Source organism: Tachysurus vachellii, chromosome 14 (genome assembly GCF_030014155.1).
Source record: "Tachysurus vachellii isolate PV-2020 chromosome 14, HZAU_Pvac_v1, whole genome shotgun sequence".
In the NCBI taxonomy this organism is placed as follows: domain Eukaryota; kingdom Metazoa; phylum Chordata; class Actinopteri; order Siluriformes; family Bagridae; genus Tachysurus; species Tachysurus vachellii.
Genome location: NC_083473.1, coordinates 20,163,087 through 20,182,496, shown reverse-complemented (window position 1 = coordinate 20,182,496; position 19,410 = coordinate 20,163,087). Strand labels below are relative to the sequence as shown.

Sequence of the window (19,410 nt, the reverse complement as noted above, 5' to 3'; positions counted from 1 at the left end):
GGAGTGACATCTGCTCCATGCAGACACTATTGGTGTTTCTTGGTCTGTGGTCTAAGCATACTCACTGTCATCAAGCAAATTCTGATCATGATCTTCTCTTTCAAACTGTGCAGTTTGGGAATTATGAATCATGAGATGCACTTTTCCAACATGCCACAAGGTTTAAAATCTGTAACACTGTAAATCCAGTTAGATCTTACAACGTATATAAAATAGAAAAACGTGTGAGTTGGCTCAAGCTTCTGCACATATACTGCTAGAAATCTGAAGAAAAGCAAAAAAATCCTTGAAATTTAAAGCTGCCGTTTATCACAATATGAAATGCCATATGGCACAGTCAGGGACAGTTACAAGGAGATTTGGAAACAGACCAAAAATCCTTCTGCAGGGCAGCTGTTACTTTGCACCAGAGGGAGGGTGTCCATCATTATTGCTCTTTTTAGTTAATGCATAAGACACAGAAATTACACACAACAACCTTAAAAGTGCAGTATCAGTCTGTGTTAATTCATGCCACGCATTATTTGCATATGTATATAAGAGATTTATGGTTTCAGCTTGTTTTCCTACATGTCTAACCCATTATTCTAGCCGTGTCATCTGCAAGCCCTTCTGCCTTGAGGTCATTTACAAATTGACCCAGTGCAGAGGAAGTGGTGTTCTGGAGGCGGTCCTGTTATATGACTGTTGAGTATAAGTTTTAGACTGCCTACACAGAGGAGCTGTGGTGTAATTTAAAACCTGCTGAAGGCTGCGACTGCCCCAAGCCTTTCACTTACACACACACATACACATTGAGCAGCAGGCTTTGTTCTAGAATCTGGCACAACTCTGTGCTCACAACAGGACACAGCACAGAGAAACCTACACTTTGGATTTACTAACTGGATGAAACATCGATTGTATTTCCCTGTGACCAGGTAGTCTTTCCTTCTGTGTGTGTATGTGTGTGTGTGTGTGTGTGTGTGTGTGTGTAGGAGGAGGGTCTTTTGTGTAGATCAGGGGGGGTCATCTCTATTGCCAGATGATGAAGACTTACAGTATGCTCTATTCGGAACTAGGCATGTTGCTACAAAGCTACTATCTACTTTTCTATTACCTTTACTCTAGCTCTAAAATAAACTAGCCTGCAACATGGTTATCCAAAGGGAGGTTTTCACTTGCAAAGTTAATTTAATCAGCAAAAGAAATCTGAGAATGTTTTTAAGGTAAAAATAAATTTGGCACAGATTCGAACATGTAATTTGGAACAGGCTAGGGAACAAGTATCAGGTAAAGTAAATGTAAACTTTGAACCAGGATCATGTGCAGAACATGTTTGTTTTTTTAAAGTCTTTCAGATAATTTTGTTTCATCTCTGCAGCTGGACACCTAATAATTCAAGTTTGTATGGCCTGTTTGTAAGTTTCCTGCCCATTTTAATTAACCACTTTCTCTCTCTCTCTCTCTCTCTCACCCTCTTTCTCTCTACCCCCCTAGCCTCTTTCTGATCCTCCCACTGTCTAGCTATGCTGATTGCTGATTGATGCATTTGGTCACGGTTATGTAATGGGGGTGCTGGAGTGTGTGGGAGAACTCTATCTGCTCCAGACAAGCAGATCAGTTGAATTGAGTTGAATTTTGGGTGACAGGAAAGGACAGAAAATACATTTCTAAAAAAAAAAATAATATTTTTAACAGTACTGCAAATAGTAACTGTTTCTGCATTATTTTATGCCGAAGTCCATAGGTATGTTTGCCTTATAATATAACAATATATGGCCCAAAGCTTTGCTCTACCTTATCATGGGTACAGTCAAGTTCACACTTACTCTTAAATCATGCATCATTCCTGACAGAACTCTGAAGTGTTTTGTATAGACTGTGCATATTTGCTGGTGATCTATTGATATTGATCTTGATATCATTGATCATGATATTGATATTGAAAGATATTGTGGGTTTAGAAATAACTGACAGTTTGTATTCTAAAGATTCTAGATCAAAATAATTGAACTTTGTTTGATTGAACAAGTTTAATTTAAATAGAATTAATTTGATGCTATTTATTAAATGAACAAACACTGCCAAAAGGCCATATACAATTTTGAGTTTATGTAGTCAGATTATTCTGAAACTCTGGGCTTTGGTACTCTGACCTTAACTAAGCACTCAGTATTCAGAGAGTTGTATGAGAAATGTACAGAAATGAGAACGTAGTTTTCAGAAGTATGTTTCAGTTATTCAAAATTCTGACTAAGTCTTTGCCTTGAAATGGGAGCTGTATTAAGTCTGGCACCACTGTCTGACAGTTTGATGTAACCACCATAATTATTAATAATTCTAGCCATTGTAAATATACTCCAAACCTATGGAATGCCATTTGAGGAAGAGCTGCTTATTCTTAAGTCTATCATTATGTTCTTTAGACTGTCATTATCTTTCATTTACTTGCTCTTGGGAAAAGTCAGGAATTTGTTCCTAGATATGTTGAGAAGACATATGTTATATATGACAGGTCATCATGCTCTTGCACAGCCATGTACACAAACCAAATTTAATTGCTGGTTTAATATGTTTCATAGATACTCTGAAATTTGGATATTTTAAAGTCCCAGATTCAAATCCATGGACTAATCTGAAGTCACCAGTTACACTCATTTCAGTTTTCTCTTGTCCTTTAGGTGAAGGACTTGGGTTTGATGGTGTTTGATTTTTATTTCAGGTTTTCAGCTTTTCAACATTGTCTTAATTTGTTACCTACTTTAATTGGGTTTGCTGATTACATAATATATGCTAATGTTTTGTTCAAGATTGTAGCCTGCAGCACACATTATCTAGAAATGAGCAGTTTTAGAAATAAATATTTACATCAAGTTAAATGGCTGCCGCTGGAAAATTTAAATAATACATCAAGATTGATGTTTACTACATGGGATATCAGATGTTTAAAAGGCCCAGTGAACTGTTCAAGGGATTTACTCATTTAAGGTTTCTTAAAACAGATATAGCTTTTCTTTGCCAACAGATGACTTGAAATAAGTGATTCAGATTTGACATGCCTCTTTCAATAGCAAAGCCAGTTTAATGTAGATAGACACATTCCTGAACAAGGGGGTTGACTTATAATTGTATCATATAATTGATTTCTTTATCATTTCTTTATAGACAAAGCCATCATTTCAAGTAGTATACATGATGTATAGGTATGATATTAAGTTTGATTTGCCTTGATTCAGTTGTTGATCCATAGAGGAGAGCAACATATTCATCTGTGGTATATTTGCCTACCTCTAAATTGCCTTTGCCTCAATGTCATTGTGTTTATATCTTTACATTTACAGTTATATTGAACACTGTCTAAACTTCACAGTACCTCTCCTGAGAACCTTTACAACATTATACTGAGAAGACATTTTCTGAGTTATATAAAACAGTAAAATAATCCAGAACTTCTCTTTACTTATGTGGTAGCCTAGTGGTTACAGTGTTGGACTACCAATCAGAAGGTTGTGAGTTTGAATCCCAAGTCCATCAGGCTGCCGCTTTTGGGCTCCTGAGCAAGGCCCGTAACCCTCAATTGCTTAGTTGTATGAAACGAGATAAAAAAATTTAAGTTGCTCTGGATAAGGGCATCTGCTACAGTAAATACTGTAAAAATGTTTAAAAATGTTTTTTTCATATAATTTGTGGGAAACAGTAATGTTAGCATACTTATTGCTGAGTTTGCATTTTTGCATCATAACTGTCATAGGACATCAAGTTTACTGTAATAATATATGTAATAATTACATATTGAATTGAACCATAAACTGTTAAGGCATGCATGGTACATCTTCACTACCTGATCCATGTCCCTTACTCAATACGTTTGCTTAGAATTGGCAAAATGGGTTGAGTAACCACAGATAGACCTATTTGTGCTGGCATGCGCCCCTGATCTGACTCTAAACTGTTTTTTTTCTATTTATAGGATAGCAAAAATAGCTGCTGGAGTAATTCCTTTGCGATTTGATAATCATGTATTTAAGTAACACACAGAGCAGTGGTGGCTCATGTAGTTAAGGCTCTGGGTTATTGATTGGATGATTGGGGTTTAAGCCTCAGCACTGCTAAGCTGCCACTGTTGGGCCCTTGAGCAAAGACCCTTAACCCTCTCTGCTCCAGGGGTGCTGTGTCATGGCTGACCCTGTGCTCCAAAGTTGAAATATACAAAGAAAGAATTTTACTCTGGTGTAATGTATATGTAACAAATAAATGCTTATTCTATTCAGAAATTGTGAAGGTGTAAAAACGATGTTTTCCAACCTAGTCTTGTGCATTTGACCATAGAATTCGCTTCTTCCAGTCTATATAACTTATATATGTATATAACTGCCTATACTTATACTCTGACTGTTCTACTTATACTCAGGACTCTTCCTGATGGTCCTGATCTCCTCACAGAACTGAACAGTGAATGAACTTAACTTGAAAGTTTTGTTTATATAAAATATGATTTTTTTTTTTAGCATGAAACCTTGACACACAAATACAAGTATTTATAAATGAAGCTTATAATAAATTTGCCTTAAGTTAAATTAAATTTTCCATTCAATTTATTTGTAAACAAATTTTAACAATGGACATTGTCTCAAAGCAGCTTTACAGAAATATAAAGAGAATAAAAATGCCAAAGTTTAAAATTAAATTCATATTTATCTCTAACATTTATCAATAATGAGGAAACCCAAGCCAAAGGTAGCAAGGAAAAACTCCCAGAGATGATATGAGGAAGAAACCTTGAGAGGAACCAGACTCAAGGGAACCTCATCCTCATTTGTGTGACAGTAAATAATGTAAATGTAAATAATATTATTTTTACAACGGTTTATAGTCAAGTGGAATTGTGCAACCAGGAGCTCCTCTGCAACTAATAGGTCAATAAATCTGACCCAAATGAATGTGTGCTCTTACCTGTAATCCTGTAACAAAGACAAAAAACACTTGTAGCATTTATGGCTTTAGTGCAAAAACAAAATGTTGGTATGGTGTCTGTTTCTCTCTTCAGCTTTGTGTGTTTGTTTTTAATCAGGGACTGAAACTGCACTGGTTTACTAGGACAGCAGTGAGGATTGAGGTGACCAAGGCATAACTCTCACCATGCGACTCTTTACTGCTTTGCTGCTGCTGGTCCTGGTGTTTATAGTGGCTGCGGCACAGAGGGGAAAGAGACAAAGACAAGAAAATTCTCGAGGCAGAAGAAGGTTGAACTCCATTAAGCACTTAGCAGACCGCTGCAAAGAGTACATAGAGAATGGTGATAAGTTTCTGGACTGCCAGGACTGCCATTTGACTGCTGTCCAGTTTGGTTGGCCAGAGGATATCGACCACCTTTTGCTGGCACAGAACAGGATAAAAGTGCTGAAAGATAACACCTTCAGCCATTTTCGAAACCTACTGAGTCTGGATTTGCAGCTAAATGAGATTTCACTAATTGAGGAAGGTGCTTTCAGTGGTCTAACTAAGCTCACCACCTTACTGCTACAGCACAACCACCTCCAAGTGGTTTCTGAAGCCATGTTCATTCCCTTGCCTCGACTTAGATTCCTGCGCCTTCATGACAACCCATGGACCTGCAACTGCGAGTTGGACAGCCTGGTGCGCTTTCTGCAGGTGCCAAGCAACCGTCACCTTGGTAACTTCGCAAAATGTGCAGAGCCTACAAGGTTTTGGGGGCAGCAGCTGAAGACTCTGGATCCTAAGTTTCTGTGCTTGCCATCCATGCAGGCACAGATTCAGTTACCTAGACTGCATTCAGATACAACATTGCTGTGTCGCACTCATGATTCTCCGAAACCGCTGCTTGACTGCAGGAGCAGAGGTGAGAGAACCACAAAAACTAGTAACATCTTTACATTTTTTTAATGTAAGAATAGAGTTCTGTAGAACATTTCGGTGTTTCCAGTCTTCTACAACTCAAATATCTGTTTGTTTAAATTTGGTGAAATGGAAAATCCATTTTTTTAGATTCAGCTAATGTCAGCATGCTGTAAATATGTCCTAAACCACACACTAGTAATTTGACATACCGTTCAGGAGAACAGTCTGTCCCAACAGGCTATTCCTAAATAACAAATCTCTAAACACTGTAATTGACTAAAGAAAGTAAATTGAGGGGGAAAATATATTTCAGAAAAGAAAGTTTCTCTTGGCATTCTCACGGGTATTCCCAATGTGGCTGCACAAAATGAATAACCCACATTTTTAAGACAGATTCAGGAAGGAATGAAAAATCATGTATTTATTTAACCATCATTTACATCTCTGCTACAAGTGAACACTTGAACCTAGTATTCCTGTATAATTGCATTGAAAATAATGGTATCTGCAGTGGTACAATGGTACATTCCCATGTGTGGGATTAATTGAAACAGACAGAGAGAGCTGTAACACTTTGTAACCAATATAGTTTCAGAAACCTCTGATCTCCTGGGAATTTCTCACAAATCGGTTTATGTTTATATAGAATATTGTGAAAAAATCACTTCAAAATGAAATTCTGCCTGAAACACTATGTACATGTGAGAGATCATAGAAGAATGACCTTGAAGTTGTTCTACAACAGTTGGGCTACAACAGCGGAAGAGCACATCAGTTTCCACTTTTTTCAGCCAAAAATAGAAATCTGAGGCACAGGCTAATCTTCAGCTGTACCGTTTGGGTGAGTCTGTACCCAGGAGAGCCAGCAATCAGGCTTTTCTACAACCCCAGAGATGTGAGGAAGAATCATTGCTTGTTTGCTTACATTTAAAGAGCTTACCATCTTCTGGGACTGGAATATTGCTGACTAAAATTCTGTATATTTCCACACCATCTACCACTCAAAAACCACACAAAAAGACATGTCAACAAAAGGTAAATGTATAGGAATAGAAACTGTTTTTGATTAATGGTGATGTGCATTTCTGATTTGTAGTACATAAAACAATATGTGGTCATTATTCAGAATCTGCCAACCATGCTTACCGAACTTAAAAGGAAAGTTGTGCTGCACAAACTGAAATTGTGAAACTATACTGCTCAATGTAATTTTGAAACTATGCACTTCGACACAGCAGACTAAGGGAGAGAAGAACGGGAAGCTTTGTTGTCAAGATGGTTTTGTCCATGCCCCTGCACAGGGAAAAAAGGAAAGCCACAAAAAACCCTCAGCTCAGTTCAGCTTTGCTGTCGCCCATGTGTGACACTGGCACTCGGGTGGCAGACTATGGAAAGCAAGCTGGGCTTCACCAATTAGGAAATCTTGAATGCACAGCCCTACTTTCCTTTTGGCCAGCCACATGCTAATTTGGTATCATTTAACATCTCCAGGTGCATCTCTGTGTTTTCTCCCTGGCCAGAGAGAAGGGGCTTAAGGGGGTACTAACAGGAGAGAAGGAAGAAGTTAGCAGGCTCTGGCTGACCACTTCCAGTTTACATTCAACTAGAAAGACAGATACAAATGTTTTGATCAGATGTTGATACAAACACAGAACCAACTACTACGCCTGACTAACACACACTATATGGCAAAATGTTTGTAGACAACTAACCATAGTCCTCATACCTGTATGTACTTGTTGAATATCCCATTCCAGATTTGTTCCACTTTCTAAGTTTCTACTCGACTTGGAGAATGGTTGTAGGGATTTGTCCTTTCAGCTACAAAAGCAGTAGTAAGAAGGCACTGATTTTAGGCAAGGAAGCCTGGTGTGTAGTTACATTCCATTTTTTCACAGAGTGGGGTGGGGTTGAGGTCAAGGCTCTGCACAGGCCACTTGTGTTCTTCCACACAAATCTTAGAAAACCATTACTTCATGGTATTCACTTTGTCATGTGGAACAATTATGGACCCACATTGAAATTATTATATACAGTGAAATGTACGGTGGCCGAGAAGTGCAAAACAAATTAACAAATCCCAAAACAAATTAACAAATCCCAAAACAAATTAACAAATCCCAAAACACATTAACAAGCCAGAATACACATTAACAAATCCCAAAACACATTAACAAGTCAGAATACACATTAACAAATCCGAAAACACAAGGACAAGTCAGACAACCCAGAAACGGTAGTGTATCATTTTTGAATGGAAACTTACCGATCATTGGACAAGACACCTGTCACTCAAGATATACAGGTATGGAATCTTATGTGTAATGTGTAAAGTTCTCCGTCTAAATATAAGAAAATAACAGAATTAATCCACAGTAATCCATTCCATTCATCCATTCCAACTTTTCCCTGTGGCAGACTGTTGAACTTCATGTATACCTTGAGTGACAGGTGTCTTGTCCAATCACAAACTATACCAACCGCTTCCGGGTTGTCTGAAATGTCGTTGTGTTTTCTGATTTGTTAATGTGTTTTCTGATTTGTTAATGTGTTTCATGCACCGATTCAGACAACCAGGAAGCGGTAGGTATAGTTTGTGAATGGAAACTTACCGATCATTGGACAAGACACCTGTCATTAAAGATATACAGGTGAATGAAAGGTGTCTCGTCCGATGATGGTAAGTTTCCATTCACAAACTATACCAACCGCTTCCGGGTTGTCTGACTTGTTAATGTGTTTTCGGATTTGTTAATTTGTTTTGGGATTTGTTAATGCGTTTTCGGATTTGTTAATTTGTTTTGCACTTCCCGGCCACCGTACTAATGACTGTAATACCACAACATAATAAAGCATTCTATACAATTGCATGCTTCCAATTCTTGTGACCATATAGGGTAGTTGTGTGGGTTTGTCCCAATGTTTTCAAAACTGTGTACTGCTGAGCCCATTACCTTATCTATATTTGTTAAGACAGCACTGTGAACAAATGGTTTAGCTCCATTCATACCTCATTTTCCTTTCCAGCATGAACTGTTCATTGGCATTTAATACTTAGATTATTGTATATCAGACAGTCTGCCTGTCCTGTGGCTCCAAACAACTTGCACATTTAAGTTATTTGGATTTACATTAACACACAGCTTTGAATCTGGAGTTGGTTTTCCCATAAAATACTGGACCCCATTTTTTTCAGGATACACTGAGTAGTTAAATAAGCAATAGAAAGGCAAGGTCCAAAGGAAGCCAATAATGGGCACTAGGCCTTCAGAGCTTTGAAAAATGTCAGTAAGCGATGTATGATGCATTATTTGTAATAGACACTGTCATCATGTAGTCATATTTCCCTGGAAAGGTCTTGCTAATTCTTGCCAGTTTCGAGTGCGTTTCAACTTAAAAGAAAAACTCCAATGTATCACATTGAATTAGCGTTGGAGTAGTTGGAATGTCAAGTCTTCTTTACAACAAAATCCTTGCACTGTGGAGTAGTGAATTATGGTTTGAAGTGTAAATGGTCTGGGTTACTGTTCAAAAAGGTCAGGGTACTGCAACTGTTGGTGCCATGAGCTCATAACCCTATCTGCTCTAGAGCTGCTGTATCATGGCTGAAACTAAGCACAGACATCAGTTCCCTAGCAAGCTGGGAAATGTCAAGAAAGAACTTCACTTTACAGTATTGTTTAGGTGACAAATAAAGTCTTCTCTTTCTTGCTTATGTCTGTTTCAACCTGCACTGGAGCTATCCAATGCCACTCTGGACACCAAATTTTAAAGTGGTTGCTAGTTAGTTCTGTGTCTGTCATCAGCACCAGATCCATTTTCAGTTGTCAGTTGAAATGAGCCAAATTGACCATGGCAGGTCAAGTAGACCAGTTGACCAAACTAAACCATTCTTGAGCTCCTTGAATGAGGAATATGAAAGGTGACTTTAAAGTGGGCTCTGGTGGAGGACATTAATCAGTCTTTTACTATGTTCATCAATCTTTACATTACTTAATGTGGGCATTTGCAAATAGCAAACTGTTTAGTGAGGGTCTAAATCTGCCAACTGAGCATATCGTATCTAAAAACTGCATCACTACAATTCTTAAGAAAGAAATTTAGCTTTGGTTTTTCAAATCATACGTTTAGTTTCATCCCTTACATGGAACTACTTTAAGCAAATAGCATGCGTAAAGATTCTCCATAGAGCCATATAAGAATATTTCCCGCCCTGCCATTTCTTAAATTTTTTCAACAATACTCTCACATGATAGCACTACAATACATTGTCTGATGCAAAAGTTATCTATTGAAATGAAAGACTTAATGAGCTCAAAGTCAGACCCGCAATACTTCTGCCTCAGACTGACACAAGCTGACTGACTGTGCCAGCCAGTACAGAAATATGACAATAAAGAGCAACAGGCCACAGCCAATGCCAGGGCCTGGTTGGGTTAAATCTTTGGCAGCAAAACCTTGTCTTCAGGGAGTAAGTACTGTCAAATGAACAACAGATTGATCTGGGCTTTCTCTGCTCGTCTCAGAAAAGCTGAGTCAACACTGCAGCAGAGGGGAAAAAAAGCCTCTCCATGATCTCATTATGTCCTGAAAAGATGACTGCCTTGAGATTTAATTTCTCAGAACAAAAACTCACCCACAAAAAAGTCCACAACAACTATTTTTGTAGAATGTATGCAATAACAAAGGAAGAGTCTTGTTTTATTTCTTTCAGCTTCAGCTATTTGCTTGACATAAAATAACAATAAATTATAGCACTCACAAAAAAACACTCAAACTAGATCTCATCTCATCTCTATAAAGATGATATGATTACTACTAAGTATGTAGTATAGACCAGCTACAGGATTATTTGTTAAACTCTGATAACTGTTTAGTTGAGCTTTCCTTTAGCTATAAAGCTGGCCTTCTGGTAAAGATGAGATAGGTCTGTGTCTGTTTAACATGTCTTCTGCCCACATGGTCAGTTCCTAATGACATTTCCTTACTTTGCCAGATGATTAATGTTTCACATGGCCAATAAATTTTCAGTTAAAAAAATGGAATAATGTAATAGCCAGAATAGGAAGGTTTGCTGGACATGATGCCATTTACAGTCTGTGTTTAAAACACACAAAGCCAAAACTAGTCATAAAATAAACAAAGGGATATTTCCATGGCCATGACTTGCCTCATTTGTACTTACCACTCAGCTCCTTACTTTATACACACTGGACAAGACAGAAAATCACTTTCAGCTCAAGTAGCAGTAAGTATTATTAGAATATGTAAGCTTTAAGGGACCACCATTGTTGACCAAACTGCACCAGAGCCTTGAGCAATTACTGCAGAAGAGTTTCCATCTATGGTTAGAATGCTGGGAAGCATTTTGCTCCAGGGTGTCCAGTTTAGGATACTGTGATGTTGTTAACCTTTTAAAAACCTGACAGTAGCAGTGAATTATCTGTAGCTGTTATAGACATCCATTTGGGCTGTATTTAAGCCATGTATATTCCTAGAATAGGTTGTAAGATGAATTAAATACATATTTAATTATTTAATATACAAGAATTACAAGAAAACCCTGAAATTATTGGTATTTTCATTAAACAAATGTGCAAAACTGACAATGCACAATGATTATACTCTTCCTTAAAAAAGTAGAATTTTCTTTCGATACATACAAATGCTGGCCAATTTATTAGAAACACATGTACATTGTCTCAAAGCAGCTTTACATAAGCATAGAAATGTAAAATTAATTGACTATTTATCTCTAATATCTATCCCTAATGATCAGACCTGAGGTGATGGTGGCAAGAAAACAATCCCTGAGATGATATGAGGAAGAAACCTTAAGAGGTACCGGGGTCAGAAGCAAACCTCATCCTCATGAGCTCCTGAGGAACTAATGGGCCAGGTCAATGAGGTCAATTTGCACATCAAGACAATGATGATTGGGTTTTTTGACATTAACTTATTTATCTAAGGGAAATAGTCAGGAAAAAACATCTTGAGATGTGCTTCAATCAGAACTGGCTCTAACACTGTGACATTGCTTGATTATCACTTCACATTCTCAATATCTTGCTCCTTGCATCTTCTTTTTGTTCCCGATATGACATTGACATTGATCGAGATTGACAGGAAAAATATTCCTACCATGTGTGTGCAAATGCATTGTTGCAGTATGTTTTTTGTTCTGTATGCTTTCTTCTAGACACTGAAAATAAAAATGTGCAGGGCAACAAACTCTCTATTACTATATGAACAAATCCATTAAAAAAAAAAAACAATCAAGATTGTTATCATTGACCTGCCATGCTCTTTTGGTTTTGGACATGCACTGTGGGGTCTTGAAAAACTTGTGCTAGCATAGTCACTGCTTTGGCAACAGTTTTATTTAGCAAAAATTTAAATCAACATATTCATGTGCATGACCATAGCAAAAAATTGTCAAATACCCCACAAGCATGATATACAGGATGCCACTCATGAGCCTGACCACCAGACTGTAAGCGTATACTACCAAGTGGCAAAACCTGCAACTAACTTGTCACATCCAAATTCAAGGAATTCCCCCCACATATTAAGTAGAATAAAGGGAAATCTCGGAACTCATGGTAAAATGAAAAACTCACTGAGGACTATCCGTGTTCTCTATTGCACACAACCTTTATATGTTCTACATTATAGATTAATTACACTTTCTCTTTTCCAGGGCTGAAGGCTGTGCCACGTGATATTCCAGAAAACACTGCAAAAATCGACCTTGCTTTTAACAACATAACAGCGCTAAAGCCTAAAGTGTTTACAACCATCAAAGACTTAAAGCTGTTGAACCTGAGCAGCAACAGTCTGGAACACATTGAAACAGGTGATACTGTGTTACAGTTTATAGTCTGTTCAAGTCAGGAATGTTCTATGTCCTAACTGTCACATTTACCAACAGCTTTGGTCATGGGTTAGTGCAGAAAAAACTCTCACTTATCCACATCTGTTGGCATGCCCTGCCTCCCTTATCAAGTACAGCCATAAAAAGTACTTTTCTATGTCGATCTGGTGAAGGGCATCTGCAAAATACCATAAATGTATTGTTATATATCTAATGTTAATGTCAAAATCTTTTACCTTGATAGACAGGTATAGTGATTCTTGATACCAAAGTCATAATGATATGAATTTGAAACATCAAATGATACTTCAACCATGATCAAATAAGCAAAATACATATTGAAAAGGGAAACATGTGCACACACCTACACATGCTCATGGTATTATGATGAGCCATGTTGAACTGTCTGAGCTGTTTGTTACCAACAGTTGAGTCATCTCTTCCATGCTTTGAGTTTCCTGTATCAATAGACCATCAATCAAAATTTGTTCAGGGGATGAATACGACTGCACCAAAGGAAAATCTCCAAAAGGAATGTGGTGGGTGAGGCAAGGACTAAGTGTAACCTCTACTCTGTTTTTGCCCCTAGCATTTTAGAAATACTGGCACAAAGGGCACTCATGAACATGCCTTGCCATGCCTTCAAATCTGCCAAGGTTCTACTTGTGTGGACAGAGGAAGCTGAGGAAGATGTAAGAGGGAGAAGGAGAAGGGTGTTTGGGAAAGTAGGGTAGGGGAGCAACATAAAAAGGAAACACCTGGCTGAGGGACCCCAATAGCTAAACAGCTTTGTCCAGAGATGAAAGCTGGTGGTGAAGGGACCATCTTGGTGAGTCTCAAGTGTGGCACGATAGCAGGCCAGGGGACAAATCTTGGGATGTTGTAGGCTGCACCAGCTCCTGGAGTGTCTGCTGACTGCTACTGCATGAGGACTTCAATATAAAAAGTCTTAGACTTAATATGAGAGCTTGGTATTGATTTTGCTGTTGTCTGCAAAGGGAATTTATGATTCCACTGAGTGAGGAGGCTTCCATGATGGTGTTTAATTTGGCAAAATTCATCACTAGCTTAAGGCTTTTACCTTATTTAAGCTCAAGTTCATGCTGTGCGGCATATGTGTATCTGTGTGTTGTACCAACTATAACATTCTTACTCTCTATGGTTAATGCCATGAAAGCACAAAGAAACACACATAAGTAGACTGGCAGTGAATAGACTGGCAGGTGAGAATCATTCTTCTTTGTCCACAGCTGACACTTGACCACATGTGATGACATTCCACAGATAATTGAAAACTACTTATCTTTAATTGAAATATATAATAATAATAAGAATTTCACTTATATTTAGAATGTTCAATCTTTAAAACATCAGTACCAGAATACAAGAATTAGAATAAACACATTTTAAAAATTGCCATCCAAATAATGATCTCTAGTTTGATTATAAGAATTGTAATATTGTTGTAATATTTCAGCTTTATATTCAAGACAGAAAATAAGTATATTCGATGAAAAACAACTATGTAATGATATTTCTACTAGAAAATGATTGTTCTTAGACATTGAACATTGTAATCAGTCCACAGCAACAGAAACATAAGCCAAGTCAAATATTAGCATACTGAGCTGTAAGTAATCCAGACTTTCAAAAGTGCCCCTGAAATGGTGCTAATTGTTATCATGTTTTCTTATTTTCCTAAACATGGTGGCAGAGTACAAACTCATGAGGGGAATGAGGCTACAGTGGTAGTTACTAAAAGTTATTTTACCATAATGTATCTTTGCCTAGAGCTAAAGTTATAGTATATATATGATACAAGTTTCCAGTGACTTGTGATTAATAATTCAGGAAGTGCGTCTCAGAATTCCAGTGAACAGATAAAAATTGTTCATTGAAAAAAAATCATAAATAACACACCAAGTATGCAAGGATGTAAAATTTAACTGCTATTATCTTAACTCTAATAAACTGAGATAATAAATTAGATTCAGGCATTGATCACCTTTATATAAGACTATTAAGACTTCTATTAGTTTTATTGTATAGCTGCAAATATTAGTAAAAACTCACAGTAAGCCAGTGAAGCATGATTTTTATTAAACTAATTTAAATTGCACTGCATACACCAATAGGAAGCCATGTACTGTTATAACAGGAGTTTGAATATAAATTAAATATTTAAATAACAGTTAAAACAGCACCATATTATTGCACATTCAGAAAATCAACTGCAGCAATCTATAAATAAACATAGATATAAACAGTTGATTATACTTTGGTTAATTCAGCCCAACAGAGATTTAACAAAATTCTACATTACATGGATTAATTAAAAAGAAAAATGATGGATGTGAACCTCAGCCCTTCACCATAAAATTTAATTCTGATAACTTTTCATGACTTTTTTTTTCAGTTGGTCCAAGTTATTTAGTTAACAGTTCAGTTCAGCTCAACCTCTGTCATCCTTTTTTTCCCCCTTACAGCTGCATTTGCTGGCCTTTTGCACCTACGAGAGCTGGACCTCTCCAACAACAGCCTGCACTACTTTAATTATGGTGTCCTGGAAGACCTTTACTACCTCAGGACACTGTATCTAGGTGGCAACCCCTGGATTTGTGATTATAACATCCACTACCTAATCTACTGGCTGAAGCACCATCCAGCAGTAGAATACACAGGCCTGATGTGCAGCGAGCCAGAGGAATACCAAGGTTGGTCTGTTGAAAGCTATGTCAAGACCTACAATGCTGAGTGTCCTAAAGACAAGCAGGTGGACCTACACAGAGGAACTGGTCCCACAGTCAGCACATCACAAGAGCTAATTGCAGTGATGGAGGAGGATCCAGGACTGCTGCCCAGCCCACTCCGAAAAAAGGAACCCAATAAGTTTGAGATTTTTCGTCTGAGTTAAAAGACCAGAGTAATTATGGCTCTTTCCTGATAAACTGCCATGTTTTCCAATAGAACAGTTCTGAGTCAGTCTGCACTTTATCGGGAAAAAAAGACTCTTAGATCTTCTTTATTTCAGTTATAGAAATAATGAGTTTTTGCCTTTTTGCATTCTTTTCAAATTTGTAAAAAAAAAAAACAACAACTCATAATGTATTTCTGATTAATTAATAAAATAAGACATTTTTTATTGAGATGCAGTTTAGTCTTACAACATAACAGCACACACATGCACTTATGCTCATGTTTAAATGAGCCCTTTGATGTAAGTTACACATAAATGTCTTTAATAAGGAAGTGGAATGTCCTGAAGGAGGACCTTTATGAGGCTGCTGTGGCTATGTTCTAAACATTTGCAGATGAGTGGAGATGTTCAACAGACACTGTTTTCTCTGATCTAGATAGGTGTTCATCTAAAAGCTTGAAAATCCTTGAGTCTGATGTCTCCCCTATCTTTGACTAAGATAATTAAAACCACATCAAATCACATAAATAAAAGTGCAAATCAATCAAGATTTTAATACCCACATTTAAAATTCTAAGATTTTGTGGCATGCTCAGAGTTGAGTTCTCATATGTTCCTCATATGGGAAGTAGTATTAGTGTTTCTTTACACATTCCTCAACTTCATTAAACTGATGTCTGTCACCAGGCTTTACTGAAATGATGTGTGTCAAGTCGAATCAAGTCAAGAAGCGTTTATTGTCATTTTTACCACTCAACGTTTCACGACACATAGCTAAGGACTTAAACTAAGTTTCCCTAGCCATATAATGTACATCATGTGCAACCTAGTGCAAACAAAAGACCAGTGTGCATATTGTATAATATACAGTACATTGTGGAAAAATATAGCAATCTGAAAAAAGAGCAATTTATTTAGTGTGGAAAAACAGCATGTAAACAATTTACTGTTGGTTGTACTATAGACATGGGGGTATATGGAATGAGTGTTTGATTGTGTTTTTTGATTTGTTGCAGAAAAGTGCAGTTCATACACTTGAGGGTGTGTGTGTGTGTGTGTGTGTGTCTGTTTAGTAGATTCCAGTTTAGTTGTTGAGGAGTCTTATGGCTTGTGGGAAGAAACTGTTGCACAATCTGGTTGTTTTTCCAGGTGGCAGGTGGGTGAAGAGTGTCATCAGCATAGCAGTGGTAAAACCATGTAAACAAATAATTATCCTCAGAGAAAGAATTCAGCACCCTCTTACCTCAAAGCTCTTATTACTCTCTGCATTGTACCATGTTTTTTAGATCCTCCAATTCAGTGTACCAGCAAGGTACATGGACACACAGAAACTGTTTTGGTGCTGTGAGGCAGCAATGCTACCCGCTGTGCCACTATGCAGTCCTGGTTAAACATACAAGATAAATAAATACCAGTGATCTAACTTAACTCTTTTCACCAATACAAACAAATCAGTATTAAAAAATTAATTATTTTATGGCTGCAAGTCAGTTGGCTTTCAGTGTTTTCAGATTTATGAACAAGCACTTGGGGGCATCACAGAAAGCAGAAATAGGTTCCCTTTTGAGGGAATGCGACGCTGCGTCATGGCTGACACTATGGGAATGCTCCTTACAAAAGCATTTTCTGGAACTTTATGTGAAATCATGCAAATATATTGGCTAAGGAGTTCATTACTCATCACAATCTCCACTTTCACTTACTGTAGCTGCAAGTCCCATGTCTGTCAAGGCAGCACTTCAGCTTCGGTCATGTAGGTTGAGAGAGACGGGTGAGTACCTTTTCTCATCCTCTCCACTGACTCTAATGTCTCTGCTTCGGCTCCGGGAGCTCGCTTTGAGATTTCTCTTGACCTGAATGAAGAATTATTATTGTATGCACTGGACACTAAGGAGCTCGATGTGGGCAATTATGAGCAGTCTGCCACTGTACTGATTCCTGAGTACAGCCAGTGGCTTCCATGCTGTTGAAGGCAATTATTGAGAAAAAAATTGCGTTGTTGCAAAACTCAAATCCATGCTTGTTTGGCTGTACTCCAGCCAAGCCCCAGACTCTAATTCCTCTGCTTTGGCTCCGGGAGCTCGTTTTGTGATGTCTCCTTAACCGAATGTGGAATTGTTATTTTTTCTGCATCGGACTCTTGTTGTGGGCAATAAGGAGCAAGCAGCAGTCAACTTGCCACCACATTCTCTGGTGTTTCAAAAGCTCCTGGATGTGATCACACAACTGTTACTAAGCTTAGATTAGATTTGCCTTATGAAAGGTTAGTGTTGTCTGCTATGAGCTTGACGATCCTACCTAACTTTATACCGCCTTCCACCTTTTGCAGACCTCTACACTGAGGAGTCGAGGTTGTGGAATGATCTGTATTCTGCCTATTTATTCTCCTCAGCCTCTGCTTACTATTCAGCCACTGTGGGTTGCCTAGGGTTGACGAGACGCTTGCGAAATATCTCTCCACTTCATTGGCTGTATGAAGAAATTCTGCGCTCCCATTGAGTTCCCGTTGGGCCATGGTGGCCTCAAAGGGAAGGCCTGTAACCTCGCAGGTTAAGCTAGTGTGGTGCTGCACACAATGGCAGTATTCCAGGCATACCAAGCTGAACTGCTAAAGAAGCTTGTCTGAGGTCAGAAAGGAATCCTAACGTTTAGAGGCTTACCGGTTCTCCCTTTAGGCCTCATCTTATCACTTACCCTCACAAAGTGCATGGAGCCTGCTCTGGCATCATTGCACCCCAGGCCATCCATGTACTCAATAATCCAGATGACTCATCTTGGCTCAGTCTGTTGGCTCAGTTCAAACTGTTCAAAATATTTTTGTTTGCCTGCAGAAATAAAATTTCGTTTACTCGGTAGCAGTTCATTGATTTCATAAATTCAACACACTACAGTTTTTTCTATACTTTCCATAAAGGTAAAAAACAATATATGCAGTGTTATCTTCATTTTAGATGTCAAAAGGGTTTTGTGGCTCCCTGAGGTTTTTTCTCTAGGAAATGGGTCCAAATGGCTCTTTGAGTGTTTAAGGTTGCCAACCCCTGGGCTAGGCCAATGCCTCTCTGCTGCACAGACGGTGCTCGGCTCATGCTGGTAGCGGCCAAAGCTATTTCTTTGGGTCTACTACACATGAGACCAATTCAACTTTGGCTGGGAGCAGGTTTTTCCCCCCACAAACACCCTTCTTTTGCTTTGTACCCTTCTTATGTGAACAGACCTTGGTTCTCACCTTGGGTCCCACTCTTAGGGTGCATCATCGTTGCAAGGCTCTTCCAGTGGATGCCTCCCTCTCGGGTTGGGGAACGGTCCTAGATGGACACCCTACCCATGGCATTTGGGAGAGCTCCTGTCTTACAGGACACACAGATTGCCTGAAGATGGGGCCTGTGTTTCTTCTGCTGAAACACTTCCTCCTGAAACTCAGGACCTACCTTTGGTGGTCCCCTACATCAATCATTTGTACAGACTGTGTTCACACCCTCTGTTCAGGTTGGCACCCCAGATATTGCCCTAAGTAGAGACCATTTTTCTCTCCCTGAGAGCAATTTATATTCCAGAGTGCATGATCAGGAAGCAGGCTTCTGCTGAGGCAGTTGCTGAAGCCCGGGGAATGGCATCTCCATTTCTAGGTGGCAGAATGCACATGGCAATTTTTAGATAGGTGGAAGTGGCTTCTTTGGCTCTAAGGAGTCGTCCCACTGTTCCCTGTGACTTTCCTTTTTCACCAGCTCTCTGGGGCTGGATGCCATGGTGCAAATGTAGCTGAGGCTCCATTTGTACA

The 19,410-nt window shown here is 38.5% G+C and overlaps 1 protein-coding gene across 1 annotated transcript; it reads left to right on the top strand.

Annotated features, from left to right (window-relative positions):
• Nucleotides 1–686: 686 nt before the first annotated feature.
• Nucleotides 687–15,861, top strand: lrrc17 (leucine rich repeat containing 17). The gene is made up of 4 exons (XM_060886625.1): nt 687–920; nt 5,054–5,842; nt 12,542–12,697; nt 15,202–15,861. The coding sequence occupies exons 2-4, from the start codon at nt 5,122–5,124 to the stop codon at nt 15,627–15,629; spliced, it is 1,305 nt and encodes a 434-aa protein (XP_060742608.1). The 5' UTR covers nt 687–920; nt 5,054–5,121; the 3' UTR covers nt 15,630–15,861.
• The last annotated feature ends 3,549 nt before the right edge of the window (nt 15,862–19,410 follow it).

Excerpts from the sequence above, each read along its gene's own strand:
- lrrc17 (XM_060886625.1), top strand. The coding sequence starts at position 5,122 with ATGCGACTCTTTACTGCTTTGCTGCTGCTGGTCCTGGTGTTTATAGTG. Across the intron at positions 5,843-12,541 it reads GCTTGACTGCAGGAGCAGAG|GGCTGAAGGCTGTGCCACGT; the intron begins GTGAGAGAACCA and ends TCTCTTTTCCAG. Across the intron at positions 12,698-15,201 it reads TCTGGAACACATTGAAACAG|CTGCATTTGCTGGCCTTTTG; the intron begins GTGATACTGTGT and ends TCCCCCTTACAG.